At 41.1% G+C, this 19,495-nt stretch overlaps 1 protein-coding gene across 1 annotated transcript in view; it reads right to left on the bottom strand.

Moving 5' to 3' along the window:
- CUNH4orf45 (chromosome unknown C4orf45 homolog) overlaps positions 1 to 18,383 on the bottom strand; it is a 40,390-nt gene extending 22,007 nt beyond the window's left edge. Inside the window, exons 1-3 of the mRNA XM_023752969.1 lie at positions 18,356 to 18,383; positions 16,310 to 16,542; positions 3,989 to 4,047 (exon numbers count right to left, since the gene is read on the bottom strand). Of these exons, the coding sequence (XP_023608737.1) occupies positions 3,989 to 4,047; positions 16,310 to 16,542; positions 18,356 to 18,383 (320 nt within the window). The remainder of the gene's footprint in view (positions 1 to 3,988; positions 4,048 to 16,309; positions 16,543 to 18,355) is intronic.
- Between the last annotated feature and the right edge of the window lie 1,112 nt (positions 18,384 to 19,495).

Below are 19,495 nucleotides of genomic sequence, written 5' to 3'. Positions count from 1 at the left end.
CGTTTTTATCCACTCATCTGCTGATGGGCACTTAGCTGTTTCAGATCTTAGCTATGTGAATTGTGCTGCTATGAACATAGGGGTGCATATATCCTTTCTGATTGGTGTTTCTGTTTTCTTGGGATATAGTCCTAGAAGTGGGATCACTGGGTCAAATGGGAGTTCCATTTTTAACTTTTTGAGGAAACTCCATACTGTCTTCCACAGTGGTTGCGCCAGTCTGCATTCCCACCAGCAGTGCATGAGGGTTCCTTTTTCTCCACATCCTCTCCAGCACTTGTTGTTTGTTGATTTGTTGATGATAGCCATTCTGACAGGTGTGAGATGGTATCTCATTGTTGTTTTGATTTGCATCTCTTGTATGATTAGTAACTTTGAGCATGTTTTCGTATGTCTCTTGGCCTTCTGTATGTCCTCTTTCGAAAAGTGTCTGTTTAGGTCCTTTGCCCATTTTTTTATTGGATTATCTTCCTTTTGTTAAGTTGTACGAGTTCTCCGTAAATTTTGGAGATTAAACCCTTATCTGAAATAGCATTGGCAAATATGTTCTCCCATGCAGCGGGCTTTCTTGTTGTTTAGAAAGTTAAAGCGTTTAAAGTACATCTCAGAATGGAGGAAATCCTGTAATTGTCCTTTACTGGACCTCTAGTCTCAAAAACACTGAGGATTTTGCCTCCATTATGTCAGCAGACAGAAATTCTTTAGCATTGGTTGTTTGGACTCAAATCATCCTACTCTTCCTACAGCGCTTTTTCTGAGACCACTGATAATTTTCACATATTTGTCTGTTATTATTTCTTTGAATTTCCATTTCCTTCAAAATTCTTCAATGACTTTTTATAACCTTCTATTGTCTGAAGGGCCCCACTGTTAGGCTCCTTTTCTCCTGCAGTGGCCCTCATTAATCTTGTCCTCTGTGCGGGTACCCCTCCTCCCCAGACCCAAGGCTCAGTCCCCATCTTTTCTCAGTCTTCACTAGTGGTACTCAACCCTGGATGCGCATCAGATCACCTGGAGAGCCCTTTAAAAACATCCAAGCCCAGATCCCAACCCATGTTAATGGAATCAGTCTACTTGGACTGAAATGTTACTTCTGGGGCCCTTGGTCATGTAACTGAACCTCTGAAATTCAATTAAGATGATATTAAAATCTGCTTCATCAGAGTACTGAATACATTCTAACTCCCCATCATTATAGCAAATTTTTTCCATGTATGTAAAGCCCATGTTTCTTTGAAAGCTCCATCAAATCCTTCTTCCTTCCCACAGCCCTCCGTAATCACTATTTATTCTGGCCCATTTGCAAAGCACGCTGAAAACGGAAAATGAGCCTGTTAAAAATGAAATAGTCTCCTAGCGGATCTTCCTACTACTGTTCTTGTCACCTTCCCATCCATTCTCCACACAGGATTCCAATATTCCGGTGATCTTATGAAAAAATTTGAAACATGTTGCTTCTTTTTGTGAATCTTCTAATAAATTATCTTTGTTCCTAGATGAAAATCCGAATTCTCTAATCTGGACACAAGATTCTACAAAATCTGACCCTTCCCTTGCTATCTTCCCATTGGTTTCTGTCATCCAGCTGCACTGGTCCTAATTTGATATATTCCTTCCTACCTCGGGGTTTTGTGCATGTTGTTCCCTCTGCCAGGAAAGAGCTTATACTCACCTTTTCAAAGTCAGCTTAACAATTACTTTTCTGGTGAACACTTCTCCGACCCTCAGTCCACGTAGATGCCCCTAATAAAACCTCTCTACACCCCATAAATAGCCTTTGTAATGAAATGTTTCATCATAAACTGGGTGGAATAGAGCAGAATATAAACTTTCTCTTGATATACTGCTTATGTTATTTGATTTGTTGCTGCAAGCATGAATTATATTTGTACTTAAATTTTTTATTAAAAAGCATCAAACACAGAGTAATGTTCCTAAATCATTTAGTTGTTTAATGTCTCTCTCCTCCCCTAGAATACAAGTTCCAAGAAGGGCATATACTGGGCCTGTTTTGTTCACCACTGTGTCCACGGGATCTAGCATTGCTTCAAACACAGGAAGTGCTGAATTTAGTGAATGACGGTTGTTGACTAAGAAGGCCAGAACATGAAAATTAACTGGGAGGCTATGCACTAACCTTGCCCAGGAAAGAGACAGCCCTCAGTCACACTGAGAGAATGCAAGGGAGTGGGCACACTTGGGCCTGAGTCAGTAGCCTATTCAGGAGCATCTTCCCAGCCTTTTAAGCGCTTGGATGTGCTTAAAGTCTCCAGAGGGAGGCAGCATTTAGATGGTTGACATCTAAACTAGTTACAAATGGGACCTGAGCCAGAGGCTACTGACCAGTCCAGGGGGTCATCAATACACTAAAAAAATGTTGGTTTTAACTTTTCTAGTTATAACTATCATTATTAATTTGTCACTCAACATATGCAAATTGGTTTTATTATTTTTTTTCATATCTATCTACCTATCTATATATCCAATTTTCCAATTGAATCTATAGTCCCCTAAGTATAAGGTCATTTTCATAAATGTTTTGAATCCTCTTGACCTGGTACAATCTGTATCATATTCCCTGGAATGAATGCTGCCAACATTCTCTCATCCATGGGAAATATTCCAAGTTTCAATATTTCTCAGATACTTTCTAACAAGTTTTTTATGTTTAAATAAATGCAGCAAATTTTCACACTTATATCACCAATGCCTGTTGATGTTTCTTTGATTTTCAGTGTGGTTTTGGGGGGGGGGGGAGGAGGGGGCTTGGCTTGAAATCTTTGGTAGCACATTTGTAGGTAGATACTTATAATATTATCTGAGCAAAGTGGGATATTTTTTTAAATATATTTTATTGATTTTTTACAGAGAGGAAGGGAGAGGGATAGAGAGTTAGAAACATCGATGAGAGAGAAACATCGATCAGCTGCCTCCTGCACACCCCGCACCGGGGATGTGCCCACAACCCAGGTACAGGCCCTTGACCGGAATCGAACCTGGGACCCTTCAGTCCACAGGCTGATGCTCTATCCACTGAGCCAAACCGGTTAGGGCAAAGTGGGATATTTTAATGAGAATGTCTGTTTAACGTGCAATAAATTGTAACTATTTCTTTATGGTTTTAAACATAGGATATGCCTTATGTATACGTTATAGGAATTGCCTAATGAGATCTTTTGTGGTCCTGAGATCGTGTTGTAGTAACTAATAGACTTTTGACATGGGGGTGGTGGGTCTGTCTCTTTTTGGTTCGTTTGTGTTGTTGTGTTATAGCAGAAAGAGCCTACAATCCATTCATTTTGCACATGCTAATGCTGTATCCTCCAACAGTGAAAAATGAAGTGAATTAGGCTCCAGAAACCCGTGCCACCCAAAAGCTAAGGCCAACAAAGACATTACTAAATCCCAAGTCTTGTAGAGCCGTGCTGATTGATCCTTCCCCTCTTAGGAATCTGAATTATATGTTACATCTAGATGACAAGCCTAGATGTGCTCTTTTCCTGTAATTTAACATACCTTGAGACAGACATGTTTAATTTAGGTTACAGGCAGCCTCAAGATAGTGTGAATTCAAGCCATTGTGTGACTTCAGTAGGATTCCATTTATTAAGCAAGATTACCCACGATGATGGTTTCTAGGCCAACAGCATGAAATGAGCTTTTCTTCTTCTTCTACTTTTTTTTATCAAAAACAATTATATTATTGTTTTCCACTGAAAGTAGTATTTATATAGTAAAAGCTACCCTGCTCATCCAGTCGCTGTTCTTATTGCTACAGGCTGGTTCTCTTTTTCTCCCCTATAGTCTATGCTGGCTTTGCCCATTTCCTCCTTTTAATTAAAATCTAAAGATAGTGAAAACTTTGTGTTTATTTGTAACAAAAAATAAATAAAGCGGTAATATACTTAAAAGTTTTTTTTTTAAAGTGACGCTTTTACAAATTTAGGAAGGAAATGAATTAATTAAAAAACTATTCATATGTGCTTACCATGGGTTTTGGTATCTGTGGCTGATTGCATCAAGAACAGCTCGTCTTGATTCTGTATGCTGTAAAAGGAAGAAAGTTGATGTACCCAAATTCCAAGTTAAAAAGGTACCAACATGTCTAACGGTCTACGTTCCTCATCAAAAGAGAAGTGAGGGTAAGAAATTAAATAGGAAATGCTAAATTCAGGTAAAAGAATGTGGTGTTTTGATTTTTTTTCATTTTTTAATCTATTTATAAAAAAGTACTGCACCATTCAAATTCTTTGAATAAGCACACACTGAAAACAAATAAACTAAAATTATGACAATACCACTTTTTCTTTTTGAGAAGAAAACAGAGATCATCAGTGTCTCATTCATAGTTGGGCATAATTTTCCCTAAAACAAAGTTAAATTTGCATTATGAAGACTCACCTATTCAAAGGTATATTTTATTTCATTTTTTAATTACAGTTCACCTTCAGTGTTACTTGGTATTAGTTTGATGTGTACAACATAGTGGTTAGACAACCATATACTTTACAAAGTGTTCTCCCTGATATTCCCAGTACCTACTTGGCACCTTCATAGTTATTACAATATTATTGACTATATTTCCTATGCTGTACTTGACATCTCCGTGCCAACTTGTACTCCTTAATCCCTTTGCCTTTTTCACCCATCCCTTCAACCCCCTCCCATCTGGCAACCATCCATCTGTTCTCTGTATCTGTATCTATGAGTCTGTTTCAATTTTGACTCTTGAACTGAGGAGAGAAAAAAGTGCAAGTGAAATAAATATGATCCTATGTGATTTACTTTCTTGTCTCTGTAAAAGACAGGTATTGGGTAGCAAGAAGAGTGTCGTCGGTGAGCTCTGGGCTCCTTTCTCTCTTTATGATTCCGTGTCTAAATAAACAGGCTTTTGAAACTACTATTGATCAGTTAGACTCAGAGTTAAGTCTCTTCACTTTACCTTCACAGAATTAGAAAATGTGGTGGTAATATCATAGGAAAGAGCTGAATTACACATAGATAGCTGTGGTTCAGTGTAGATCTGCAAACTCCTTTCAGAAAGCATAATTTATTGATAAAATATTTGGCAGCTTAGAACCAGTTCTCACATTTAAAAAAAAAATCCCCACACCCTCCCGAGTACATGGAAATTATCTATTATCACTGAATAAGTGACCTCTATATACTGCCTCCTTTTCCCCAGGAACCAGCCAGTGGATGGCACATCTTGGGCATAAACAAGGGGTGTAGGGGTGTCAAATTTATAATGAAAAGGTTTTGGTCTGTAATCATTTCTAAGTTTTCCATACCTGGGGTAGGAAACAATGATATGGATTATCAAACATGTTTCACTTCAGTTTGGAATGCATTTTTTTGTTTGTATTGATATGGGATGCTATATTCATACAAAGTAGCAAAATCATATTATGATAATTTCAACATCAGAGGAATGAACTAGTACTTTTTAAAAAATCTTCCCTTTTGGCCCTGGCCAGGTGGCCCAGTTGGTTGGAGCATCGTCTCAAAGCACCAAAGGTTGGGGGTTTGATTCCCGGTCAGGACACATACTTGGGGGGTTGGATCCCTGTTGTGTCTCTCTTTCTCTCTTTCTCTCCCTCCCTCTCTAAAATCTTTCCCACCCCCACCCCCAAGCTTTGATTTAGAATGACTTTCCTGATCAAGAGTTTCAGAGTTACTTGTTTTAGAAAAGCAGACCTGTCTACTTAAGTCATCCACTTGGGGATGAAGACCTGAAATCTTGATCACTTCTGGCTCTTTAACGTCCATGTGTAGGATAAATAAAGTGACAATTGAGATATTAATGCAGGGTTGCCCCCACTATTCCACAGAAAATTTGAAAAGTCATCTGTCTAATGGAAAGATCATGGCATAATTTTATTTCTTCAATTGATTTCTGGCTCATTGATTCCCTGAAAATTGACCTTATCAATAGACTTATAAATAATTTTATTTTCGCTTCTGGACAAATTTTTTAGGACTTGGATGATCTTCGATCTTCATTCACATTTTTAGTAACAAAAAAATTGCATCTTCTTAATCTGGAAAGACTTTTCTTAAAACAAAATAGCAGATCCCCCCCACCTCCCCATTTCTTCTATATATCAGTGTATAACATCATAAACATTTTGTTAATATATCCAATTTTAACTTTCCTTACTAGAAAGAACCACTTCCCATCTCTATAACTATGAGGTCTTTTTCTCCAATAGAATGAATACAATGGCAATGCATTTTAAGAATGCATAGACACTAGGGTTTCTCTTCTCCATCCTCTTCGGTAACATAGGGCTCTTAGTACCAAACATTTGAGTGGAAAATCCCCTAAGGCTACCTTTTCTTATGCTAATAGATTTTTTTCCCTTCACTTGCCTCAATTTGCAAAATATTACTGTTAACCCCTTAGGTGTCTTTCTTCCCACAGTCAGTGAGAAGCATTCTCTTTGTTGTAGCTGGATCACCAGCTTGCATAATGCTGCCTATTCTAGACTTGAACTATTGAAGGGAGCAAGGGGGCAGAAAGGCCTTTGTGTGAATGGAGCATTTAAAGTATTCATTTTATATTCAGAGCATGAGTAGAAACAAAACAATTCTTTCTGAAAAATGTCAGTGGTTAAGGCATGGATTCTGCGATGCATTTTTCTTATTAAAAAGCAAAAAATGAGCAATGCAGAGACTCATACTTCATTTTATGACATATTATATATGTGCACCAATATAAATTACATCCTGGTCTCTTTTTTTTTTTAACTGCACTCTTTTTAAATAACTTGAAAACATATATCAACTTTCAGCAAATAGACTAAACAATGGGTTTTGTGAGTTTGTTGCCTGTGGCCCCAGTATCTCTGTTTTTTGTGTGGAAATATCCAAATAACTAAAAAATCCATGTAGGCAGGAAAATGGAGTGTATATGGGTATTAATGACACTAAATCCCATTTATTGAGACATTACACTAGATACTATGCTAAGTGCTTTACTCACATATCTCACTTAATCCATTTAACAATCCTCCAAGGTATTATTATTATCCCTGGGGTAGACAGAATTCTAAGACAGATCCCCCAAGAGTCTCACTCCTTGGTATACCTACCTTCTCTCAGGCATTCGACCAAATACTAACCCAGGAACTTTACTGCTGTGAAGGAATTTTGCAGATGTAATTAAGATCCCAAATCAGCAGACGAAGAAAGGGAGATTGCCTTCAGTGGGCCTAACTTACTCAGGTGAGCTCTTACTGGCAAAGGAGATTTAAAGTGAGAGAGGGATTTCACATGAGGGAGATTTTTTTGTTGGAGGAGGCCACGTGGTAACTTCTAGATGCTGAGAATGGCCGCCCCCTGACTAACAGCCAGCAAAGAAATGGATCCTCAACCTACAGCCACAAAGAACTGAAATCTGCCACAACCACATGAACTTGGAAGAAACCGCTAGCCTCAGATGAGATTAGAGCCATAATAACCGAAACCTTGATTTTAGCCTCGTGGGACCTGAGCAGAGGACCCGGCCCTGCCTTCCCAGGAATTCTGACCTATAGAAAAGGTGTTGCTTTAAAGCAGCTAAATTTATGGTAGGAAAACTAATACAATCCCCATTTTATAGATGGGAAAACTGAGACATAAAAAACCAGTAGACAGCCCTAACTGGTTTGGCTCAGTGGATAGAGCGTCGGCCTGTGGACTGAAGGGTCCCAGGTTCGGTTCCGGTCAAAGGCATGTACCTCGGTTGTGGGCCCATCCCCGGTGGGGAGTGTGCGGGAGGCAGCTGATCGATGTTTCTCCCTCATTGATGTTTCTAACTCTCTATCCCTTTCCCTTCCTCTCTGTAAAAAATCAATAAAGTATATTTTTTTAAAAAAAAGAGCATTCTCATCCCTTCTTTTACAAAAACAAACGGTAGACAGGTACATGCAAGGAGAGAGAAGGGAAAATGAAAAGGTTTTCAACTGGCTACTTTCACTTATGTCACATTCAATTTTTCACTAAGGCCACATACATACCAGTAGATTTACCCTGAAAAGCATTATGAATACTAAGTTGCCTCACTTATGCTCAGAAAGAAGGCTAATACTTATTTTTTCTCTGCACTTCTCCAGGGACATAAATGTTTTCCTTATTTATATATTACTGTGAATTTTTATTATTATTCAAAATAGTATTCCCATAATTCAAGACACACTAGGATTTTCTGTGAAAGCAAGACTAGAACTCATTCTGTGGGGAATTGTCAGAATTTGTAATGAATAACCAATCGTTCTGCCAGGAGCCCTTTATTCAGAACTTGGTGATGATCCCTACCAGAGTCTGAAATCTGAGAAGATTCAACTATTCAAGCTACAGAAAAGCTACCCAACAGCTTCCCAAGTTTCTATTGGTGCCCAGTGCTCAGTTTCTGAAATATAATCAAGTGCCTGTTTTGCAACTGCTCTCACCCTTGGAGTTTTCTAAGATGTTGGCACTATTGTTAATTCAAAGGTGAAAAAGTGTGCGTCTCCCAAGTTAATTGTCCAATTAGCCTCAGAATACAGAATTACACTAGGGGTGTAGTTCCGGCATTGTGAACAGTAATAGTAGAACCAAGTTTCAATGAAAAATTATGTGGCAAATAGCTTTCAAATGACTACTGAATAAGCTAGGAGTAGAATAATAATGAATCTAAAAATTAATTTAGGTTACTTAAAAATTCATTACTTAAAAATCAGTTTACTTAAAAATTCATTTCTCCTCTTCTGTAACTTGATCTCTTAAAAAAGACACTGTATGAGAAAAGAAGCAATCTCAATCCCTACCTCCCATCCTATATAATAAAAGGCTAATATGCAAATAGACCAAACAGAGGAACAACCAAACAACTAGTCACTATGACATGTGCTGACCACCAGGGGTCGCGTGCAGAACATGGTGGGTGTTGGCAGCAGGCGGCAGAATGTGGAACATGGCGGGTGTCAGCCACGGGGGGATGGTGGAGCAGGTGAGTGGGGGCGCCAGACCAAGGTGGGGTGCCAGTCGCTGTCATTGGGGCAAGCCTCTGGTGGTTACTGAAAATTCTTTGCTCCTATGTGTCCCGGTTCTGACTGCTGGCACCGGAGCTGCTGTTCACACCCACTGAGGGCGCTTGTGCCGGCCCCAATCACTCTCCACTGTCAGCAGGTGAGAACGGGGCTGCTATCAGACAGGGGACCGAGGGCTGTGGTGGGAGGAGCCAGGTGAGGGCGCAGAGGTTGGGCCAAGACCCGCCCCTGTGCCCACCGCAGCCTCACAGCCCACAGTTCCTTTCAAGGTGCACGAATTCATGCACTGGGCCCCTAGTATTTATTGATAATCATCTATGCCATTCTAAGCACTAGGAGGTGTGGGGTTAATGCTGTCAGTACAAAGTCAAGTAAAACAGATCTGAACCTCAGTTTGCCTAAAGCCATTGGGGATGTGGCTGGGATTGTGCAGTCTAATTGCTAACAATAGTCACACTAAAAACTTCAATAGCACAAAGAAACTCTCCTATGAATTCTTCCCCAACTGAAGGAACTCATATGAATTCCTACAGTACTTATTTTCAGTGCCATTGTTTTGAGCCCAGAGACATAGCTGGTATGATACCGCAAGGGCCCCTATATTTAATAAATTGTTTCCAATTTGCTCAATTAAGATGGCTTGATTTCCTAGGTTCAATCCTGGGAAAAGAATAGATTGCTAGTCTCATTCACTATGCATTCTATGCATTTTTGTCAACACAGCTGAGGTACTCTGGGAGTGTTGTATATGAATAGTAAGGAAAAACTATAAACGTAAAGTTTTTATGATTTTAGAATTTCTCCCAAAGATCTTAAAAAGCCAAGATAAATGCCAGATTTAGAAAACAGATGTTCTGGTATTTTAGCCACCTATGCTTAGGATATTCAATCATGCCCAAGTTTTAAAATTCTTTGATAGTATATTTACCAGTAAAGGGACCTGGCTATGGAGTCAAACCACAGGTTTATTAGAACCCATTCTAATTTATAGAGTTTTTTCCTTAGCCCTGAATCTCCCCTATCATCATCAAATATTTGTTGAAAACCTATGGCATATGCTTAATTACTAACGTTAAGAAGTATAATTTTTAAAGAAGGTAGTTTACATTAAGACACAGACTCAAGATGTTACATCAAGCCCCACAAATGTTAGTAACCACCATGGTGTATTTTTAACCTTCTTTCCTTAACTAAGGAATAAAATCACCCATTAGGTTCTAAATTACATTGAGTTCCTTTTCCTTCTTTTTTTTAAAAAAATTGATTTTAGAGAGGAAAGAAGGAGAGAGATATAGAAACATCAATGATGAGAAAGAATCATTAATCACTGCCTCCTGCATACTCCCCACTGGGGATCTAGCTAGCAACTGGGACATGTGCCCATGACTGGGAATCGAACTGTGACCTCCTGGTTCATAGGTCCATGCTCAACCTCTGAGCCATGCTGGCTGGGCCCTTTTCCTTCTTTCTTTTTCATGTTTCTACATCCTAACAAAAGGTATGAAAATTAATATGTATTTTTCCCAATTTGCCAATAATTATAAAGTAACTTCAACAAGCGAGAGGAAGCCCTTTGTTTAGCTGAGGAGCAGGGTCCCAGGGGCTGTGGTGCCCAGCGGAATGTGGAGGTGGTGTGGCCCTGGCTACCCACAGAGGGGCTTCCCTTTGCAAACACATTCCTCACCGAGCACTCTGCACACAGCGCTGGGAGCGCACATCAGGGACATGGCTCCCTGGTGCTTTCACGGTCTGCTAGAGAAAGGAAGCATCACACATAAAGTTTATTTACAGATGTTCAGAAACAAGTAAAAGTTTATAAGGAAATGACTTCCTTCCATTTATTCGAGGAATCTTATAGAGCCAAGGTTTGTAAAATGGAAAAGTATAACGTCTGTGTATAAGGAGGTGCATGGTGCTAATATATTCTTTTAAGAGAAAGGAAGGTCCTTTGGCCTCTGTAGGCGATGTTTCTCCTCCCTCCCAGATGGTCAGCACGTGGCACTTCCTTACTGAAGGCTTCCTTGGCCTCAGGGAGTGCATTGCTCTATAGGCACTTCAGGAGGAAAGGTGCTGATGGAATTATTTTTACATTAAGCCACAAACCGGTGCAAACAACTCTAAGAAGTATAAAGTGAGAACTGAACACACACCCATTGGGGGAGGAATAGCAACAACGCAAAGATGTGCCTAATTTTAGAAAAGCTACTTTCCATTTTGCTTGTATAACTTGGTTGAAAAAGAAAGCTTTATTGATCTTTTTTAAGTTTTCTGGATGGAATATACCATCTGGAGACTAGGACTGTGAGACTCGAGGTTGGTGAATGTGATTCAACCAAATGAACCTACAGGTAAGTGAGAAATTTAGGGCAAAAGACACCCAGAAATTCTGAAATATGTGATTGGTGGTCTGCATACCAGTCAACTCCATACTGGTAATATTTCTTTCTCCAGGTGAATTTGAAAATTGTCCCAGACACTGTCGTGTGAAGGTGGACAGTTCAGAAGACCGCACGGGGTCAGGCTGGGACAAGGAAAGAAGGTAGGCGTTGGTAGGACCTCACGGTCTTCTCTATTTCTTCCCATAATGCCAAAGATTGTATTTGATCACCGATTTTTGAAACATTATCAAGTGTTTATTAAATAAAAATTCAAAATTAACTATTACTAAGCTATACCTTGTTACATCAACTATGTGGGTGCTATCTACTAGTAATTGATGTTAATATTATAAATGAAGTATATTGTGTACAAAGAATGCAGGACAGGAAGCTGGGAGAAAGTGGAGGGAACATGAAGAAAGGATGCATAACTTGTAAGAGAAGGCAATTGGAATTGAGCCCAGCCAGACCCTGCTTTAAAGAAAAATAATAACTAAATGTGTCCCCTATGCACTGGCTTCAGTCTGATGATCTGACTTCCTTTCCTGTCATTCATCTCATGCGCGCTGTATCCCCTCTAAGTCCTGGGTTCACAGCCTGGGTTGAATTCCTGGCTCCACCATTTACTGGCTGTAAATAGGCCCTCACCTGCCAATACCTCAGTTTCCTCATCTGTAAAATGGAACTAATTACAGTACCTTCCTCACATAGTAAATATTCAGTCAATGGCAGCTCGTTTTATGTTTACTTCCTCTAAATAAATCACAGTGAGAAAAATGTCTGACGAAACAACCAGCTGTGGTTCGGTTTATTTAACAGCCATCAAGAAACTCAACGTCAGAAGTCTGTTCAAATGTTCATAAAACTTGTCCCCAAGAAGCCTCTGTATTTCATAACCGTGGAGTGTGTGCCCAATTAAAAGTGAGGCAGAAGTTTCAAAGCCTCCAAGATTTTACTTTCATTATATTATACTGTACTGGTGGCCCGGTGCATAGATTCGTGCACATTGAAAGGAAATTAATTAGAAGAAAGATTCGTGCGGTAATTACGTTACTGCAAAAAATTACATGTCAAAATAGTATATATAATATAGTATTATAAAATTAAAACACACGTGTGATTGGCACCAGCGAGAGCTTTATATGTATCGCGCATGTGCGAGCCAATGTTTATTTTTAAATTGCCAGTGTGCATCTTATGTACCGGCCGGTCAGTCGGTTGGACAGTTGGATAGATGGATGGTTGGTCACTTAGCCTTTTATATATATAGATTACATGTAAATATGGTTATAGGTTCCTATAGTTCTCCTTATTACCTTCTGCAGATTTTTCAAGTTGCTAGACTGTATGATGACATAGTGGTTGTAATATATGTTATGATTCATTGACTTAATATTGCCTCTGGAAGAGTTAACCATCAAGTCCAGTATAACGTTGTTTCTGTGGGAACATCAAATGACTTAAATCATTTGGTCACAAGGTCAACATGCAGGAGCAGAAAATGGACATGAGGAAGCCCACTGATTCTGTCCAGGTTTGGGTTAAAGAAAGGCCGGGAAAGAGAAGGCGTGCCCGGCTAAGCAGCACTCAGAATTGTCCTCAATTTAGCATGGGGCTGAAACCAAAGGAATTGTTTCAAAGGTCTCCGCATATTCTTCCAGAAACAACATATATAGTTTGGCAGAGACCAAATCCATTAAAAAAAATGTACTGCTCTTAAATCTGAGATAATAAGAAAAGCAGGGATCTTTGCTGGCTTACACCCACATGTATCATTATGGCATTGTAACCCACACACGAGTGAGTAGGAAATAGCTAAACACAAAGAGATCCAGCAGAGAAACCCGATATTGTGATTTTTACTGACCTCCGCAATGTGGGGAAATTTTTCACGTGTCACTCCGCCTGGAAGTGATTATTTTTCCACCCAAATCCAGATGATCTGAACCCCTCCGAGTGCCCCAAATAGGAGAGACCATCCCAGGTAGGAAGCAGCTGCCCAGGCCGTGTTCCATGTGTCTACGGGAGGGGCATGAGCGTCCTTAACTGTGAGCCTCCTGCAAACCTGAAGCAGTAAATTAGGAAGGGCAGCTGCGCAGGCATTAGAAATCCACCAGATAAAGGTTTGTGCTTAAAATCAGAGTTCCAGAGATTGCAGCGAGAGACACAGAGAAGTCTCTGAGGTTAGACTGAAGCAGTGCCCTCTTGACTGGGACTGGCAGGGGTAAGGACGGCGCAGGGTGTGATAGAGGCCCATTAGTAACAGAACCAGAGGATGAACAGGACGTGGACCCAGACATTTCCTTAACTTACATCACGCCAGGGGATTTACCAGCTCCTCTCATACAGTATTTGTAATTAGGAGCTTGTTTGCATGCATAGAGTGTGTGTGTGTGTGTGTGTGTGTGTGTGTGTGTGTGTGTATTTATCAGCTCAAACGTCTACTCACGCCAAGTCTGACTGATGGGAAGTAGCTGGATGAAGCATGGGGTGGATGAGGAACCCTGGTCTGAGGCTGGACTGGATGCCGGGGAGAAGTGTGTAGGGTACAGAGAAGAGTAGTGGCCTTACATCAGAAAATTATATCAGTTCTTTGCTGATATGTATTGTCATTCTCAATGAATCTTTTTGCTCTCATTATAAAGCTCTAAGTCCAAGGAACCCTCAGGGTTTAACATTATTACCCAAAGGGCCTGGCTGTGCAGTTCAGTTGGTTAGAGAATCATCCCCCTACACCAGTGATGGCGAACCTATGACACGCGTGTCAGAGGTGACACGAGAACTCATTTTTTTGGTTGATTTTTCTTTGTTAAATGGCATTTAAATATATAAAATAAATATCAAAAATATAAATATTTGTTTTACTATGGTTGCAAAGATCAAAAAATTTCTATATGTGACACGGCACCAGAGTTAAGTTAGGGTTTTTCAAAATGCTGACACGCCGAGCTCAAAAGGTTCGCCATCACTGCCCTACACCAATGTTGCGGGTTTGATCCCTGGGCAGGGCACACACAAGAATGCATAAATAAGTGGAACAACAAATTGATGTGTAGGTGTTTCTCTCCTCTCTCTCTCTCTCTCTCTCTAAAAATCAATAATAAGAAAAGAGAAAATTACTAACAAAATTCAAAATGCCAGGGCCAAGAAAGTGCAGAGATGGGAAGCAACAGCCCTTACAGCTTGTGTCAAACCAGACCAACTCCTGAGTGTGCCGCGAGCTGGCAGAGAAAATGATTGGATGGCTCGCACTCAATCCCATGGGGGTTAAGAGGCCAGGGCTGCCGGGCAGAGGGTGACTCGAAGCCACCTGTGCAATCCGAACGGGATAAACACCTCCTGGAAGGCGAAGTCGTGGCTGACGTCTCTGGTGGGTTCCCAGCTTGCTTCAAAGACCAGGCATGCTTGAATGCACGCCATTTGAGCAGACAAATATGTTCTAAAGTTAAAGATGAAAAAGGAAGAGAAGCTATACGCACTCAGGACAGGCAGACAGACTGAGGGCTGTGCTCCAGAGCAGGGCACCGGCCAAAGGCTAGTCACATGGCAATGGCCGTTCTGGACTCTTCCTTCCAACCAGCTGCCTTGCCTTGGGCCATACTCTCCTTGCTGGTGGCCAGTTTTGATATTTAATTAAATTTCGGATCTTCGTCTTTAGTGCCTAAGTGGAACAGGACACAGCTGAAAACCTGGGCATTCATTTCATTGCACTGGCCCTGAGTAACATTAACCACAACAACCGCAGTACGAACAGCCGACAACCCCAGTGCTAAGAGCTGAGATTTGGATGTCAACCACGTGAGATGCATCATGCTTAGTGCTTTCCTCGTGTTCTCATATTTAACCCTCACAACATAACAACAACAATAACAATAGTGAACACATAGAGCACCGCCTTCCCAGCACTTTGCAAATATTAACTTGCTTAATGTTTCCAACAGTCCACTAAAGTAAATAAGATTCATAATGAAACTGAAGCCAGAGAGAGGTTAGAGACTTGCCTAAGGCCACTCTCAGGTAGTAGGTGGCAGAACCAGAACAGGAATTCGGAGATGTTATGAAGTGGGCTCTCTAAACACTGCCTTGAGGAGAGGAGGGAGCAGAGATGCAGAGGTGAACTCCCCAGCCCAAGGCCACAGGCCAGACCTACCTCAGGGCCAGGATTTGAACCCAGGTCTGTCTGATAGAGACTGAGCTCCCGATCACTCTCCTATACTGCTGTACAGGTTGGACCAGCAAAGGGCTTTTCCTTTTGTTAAACTTGACCGTATGAGGCTGTACTCTACGGCCTGAAGATTCAAGGAAATCCAGTCACTGCCTAATTGATACATGTTCCCTTTTCAGACACTGCAAAGGCCTGCCTGGAAAAAAAGTCTGAATGCTTACATTTTACTTCTAAAATCACCTGTGCTGTCTTCCTCCACAGAGGAGACTGTATGGGCTCGTCCCTGCATTTAAATCACCGAGAGGAATAGACAAGGTTTCTAAGGTCCCTCTGGAACTTGGATCCGAAGGCACTAGCCACACAGTGGGTTTCAGAGACCTGGGACTCATCTGTTTGCTGTCCATCCAGCCCAGCCTGCTCTTACCCCGCCCACTCATGAGCGAGAGCGGGGAGGGGCCGCGTGTGACTGTCGCAGCATGCATGTGAACCTGAAGCATCCCCAAGCCAAACTCCAGTGCGTTTGTGTTGCCCATGGCTTCCTTTTCTTCACACCTCTCCTCTCACGGTTTAAGGGGCCTAAACGGGAAGGGTGGTAGCAAGTACGTTTCTTCACGCATTTACTTTTCTGCCAAACTCAAATGCCATCCTTTCTCCATCACAGACCAAGACCATGCTGTTTCCTATGGAAGCAAACTCTGCAAGCATTCAAATCAGACAACAGTATGCTCTGAAGAACAGAAATTTAAGAGCGATACCTTGATGTGAAAGCCACTCTCGCGCCTCGTTTTGTTGATAAAATCACACTCTGGTATTCCCCAGCCGACTTCACCCACATACGTGTGCCTGTATTGGGCTGGGAGGCTGCCGCAGGAGGCAGGCCTCCATAAGTAGCCGAGGTCTCCAGATCTCTCTAATGTCAGAGGCAGTTCTCCTGCACAGGAAGTGTGCTGCTGAACTCTCGGTAGATAATCCTTTTTATAATCCGGGCCTTAAAAAAAAAGAAAAAAAAAGTACTTAAAAAAAATCTCCACACTTTATTCGAAGATGCTTTTGTTATCTGAAATGGTAGAAATAATACTAGCTAATAATTTTACTATGTTCTAGGTCAGTGATGGCGAACCTTTTGAGCTCGGCGTGTCAGCATTTTGCAAAACCCTAACTTAACTCTGGTGCCGTGTCACGTATAGAAATTTTTTGATATTTGCAACCATAGTAAAACAAAGATTTATATTTTTGATATTTATTTTATATATTTAAATGCCATTTAACAGAGAAAAATCAACCAAAAAAATGAGTTCTCGTGTCACCTCTGACACGCGTGTCATGGGTTCGCCTTCACTGTTCTAGGTGTTATTATAGGCCATTTATGTGTGTTAAATCAATTAATCCTTATAATAACCAAATGAGGTAGGTGGTACATTTTCCCCAGTTGGTGGGTGGGGAACCGAGGCGCAGAAGGATGGGTTATTTGTCCAGTGTCACAGCTAACCAGCTCTTCGTTCCCTGACAGGCCGACCCACAAACCGAGCCTTTCATTACTCCCACTAAATGACTTTGCTTATAATTAACCTAACACAGGCGCATTTTATACATTAAAAAACCTCACCTGGGGGTGTTGTTTCTAGATAGATAAAACCCGAAATAAGAATTAGAAGATCCCTGCCGAAACCGGCTTGGCTCAGTGGATAGAGCGTCGGCCTGCGGACTGAAAGGTCCCAGGTTCGATTCCGGTCAAGGGCATGTACATGGTTGTGGGCACATTCCCAGTAGGAGATGTGCAGGAGGCAGCTGGTCGATGTTTCTCTCTCATCGATGTTTCTAACTCTCTATCCCTCTCCCTTCCTCTCTGTAAAAAATCAATAAAATATATTTTAAAAAAAAAAAGAATTAGAAGATCCCCAAATATATCAGAAGCAATTGGAAAGTGGAGAAGACTATCATGTGAGAAAGACCACCTATGACAAATGATGATCCAAGGTGGGGTAGTTAATAAATATTGGTATTTTATTTTTAAAATACATTTTTATTGATTTCAGAGAGGAAGGGAGAAGGAGAGAGAGATGCAAACATCAATGTTGAGAATCATTGATCTGCTGCCTCCTGCACGCCCCCTACTGGGGATCGAGCCTGCAACCTGGGCACGTGCCCTGACCAGGAATCAAACCATGCTCAACCACTGAACCATGCCGGCCGGGCTAAATATTGGTATTTTACTAGTAAATGTAAGACAATGAATAAGAAGCAATCGATGAATTGTGAAAGTGAATGAAACCAGCAAAAAAAGAAGAGAAGGTCTGGGGAAATATCACTGAAATAAACTTGGTTTTGAAAGTTGATGATGTGAAAATATAAAGGGAGCTAAGACTTTGGGGAAGAATAAATAGTACTGACTACAAATAGACAAAGACATGCTGGCCGAGGAAGAGTTTCAGAAGTCCTAGGACCAAAACGTGTGCAGGATTGTACGGGCAGATCTGGGACTCAAAGGAGGAACTTCATTGCAAAGACCTCAGAGGCAGGAGCTTCTGTGGTCACACTGTGTGTCACTTGGACCCCTGCTGGCCCTGCAGCTTCCTTCACTTTGTCTTGGATCAGTGAGCTCAGTATTTGCAGAGCACAGATGAGCTGGGGTTTCCACCAGGTACTCCGATGGAATGGTCAATGTCGCAACAAATCTGTGGTTGGAAGAGTAATCTAAGCTTTCCAAGGAAGTTGAAAACATTCTTCAGACACATGATTTTGGCAGATGTTTTCACAGCCTCCTAATCTTCTTTGCTCCCCATGACGCATTGAGTATTCACTGTGGCTAATTTCCCTGGATGAATACATTGTGGCTTCAATTTTATTGGCTGCAGGCTTTCACTTTGGTAAAGAATAGAATGGCCAGAGCATGAAAGTCTGTTTTCTCTCTCAATACGACAGGTCTTGAGGTCTCACCTACAAAACTCCTGTCAGAAGGAAATTTTTGCAATCTCTTCTAAATAGTATGAAATACAGAAAAACTGTGTCCGTTTTGCTGGGATTTCAGTGTATGTTTTTAGGCCAGTATTTTTCCAAGTGTTTCATCAAATAATCTCCCATGAGTGCACCTGAAAATATATGTACAGGTGTGGTGGGGTGGGGTAGGTGGGGGTGCTGCATACTCAAGTACATTTGGGAACACTGTTTGCTACATTTGCCTTTTAGAGATTCGCAGCACATGAAAGCATATTAGAAGTTGTGAGAAATCCCATGGTAAATAAACCTGCTTACAATTATGCAATGTAGAGTTTCTCAACCTTATTTAAGCATGGTACATTCCCCCCATTGGATCATGGGGTCACGTGTGCGAATCCCACAGACTTGGGGAAATACTGATCCTGTGTGTGATGTTCCCATTATCCTTTAAATTTTGTCATCACCACACTCTACCATAAATGTTAGAGCAGATATACTAGTATATCTGCAGTTAGTTCCTTAGTTAGTCTGTTCTGTGGACTGCAATACATGTTTTAGGAGAGCCACCACTTGACAGCTGAGTCAAAAGCACTGAGTTGTGGACAGTGGAATGAAAAGTGCTGGTGCTCTGCAAACGAAAAGTGTGTATTTCAAGGGTGGGACGTTAGGGGCGCTCCAATCAAGTTCTCTATGGCTAGCCCTAGCTGGTTTGGCTCAGTGGATAGAGCGTCGGCCTGCGGACTGAAGGGTCCTGAGTTCGATTCTGGTCAAGGGCACATACCTGTGTTGCGGGCTCGATCCCCAGTAGGTGAGATCAATGATTCAGATCAATGATTCTCATTGTTGATATTTCTCTCTCTCTCCCTTCCTCTCTGAAATCAATAAAAATATATTTTTAAAAAAGGTTTTCCATGGCTTTAGTCAAGTCACTGGACTTTTCTTTTTAAATTTATCTTTATTGTTGAAAGTATTACAGATGTCCTCTTTTTCGCCATTGACCCCCT

Source organism: Myotis lucifugus, unplaced genomic scaffold (assembly GCF_000147115.1).
Source record: "Myotis lucifugus unplaced genomic scaffold, Myoluc2.0 scaffold_1, whole genome shotgun sequence".
NCBI lineage: Eukaryota > Metazoa > Chordata > Mammalia > Chiroptera > Vespertilionidae > Myotis > Myotis lucifugus.
This window is presented reverse-complemented; position numbering and strand designations above follow the sequence as displayed.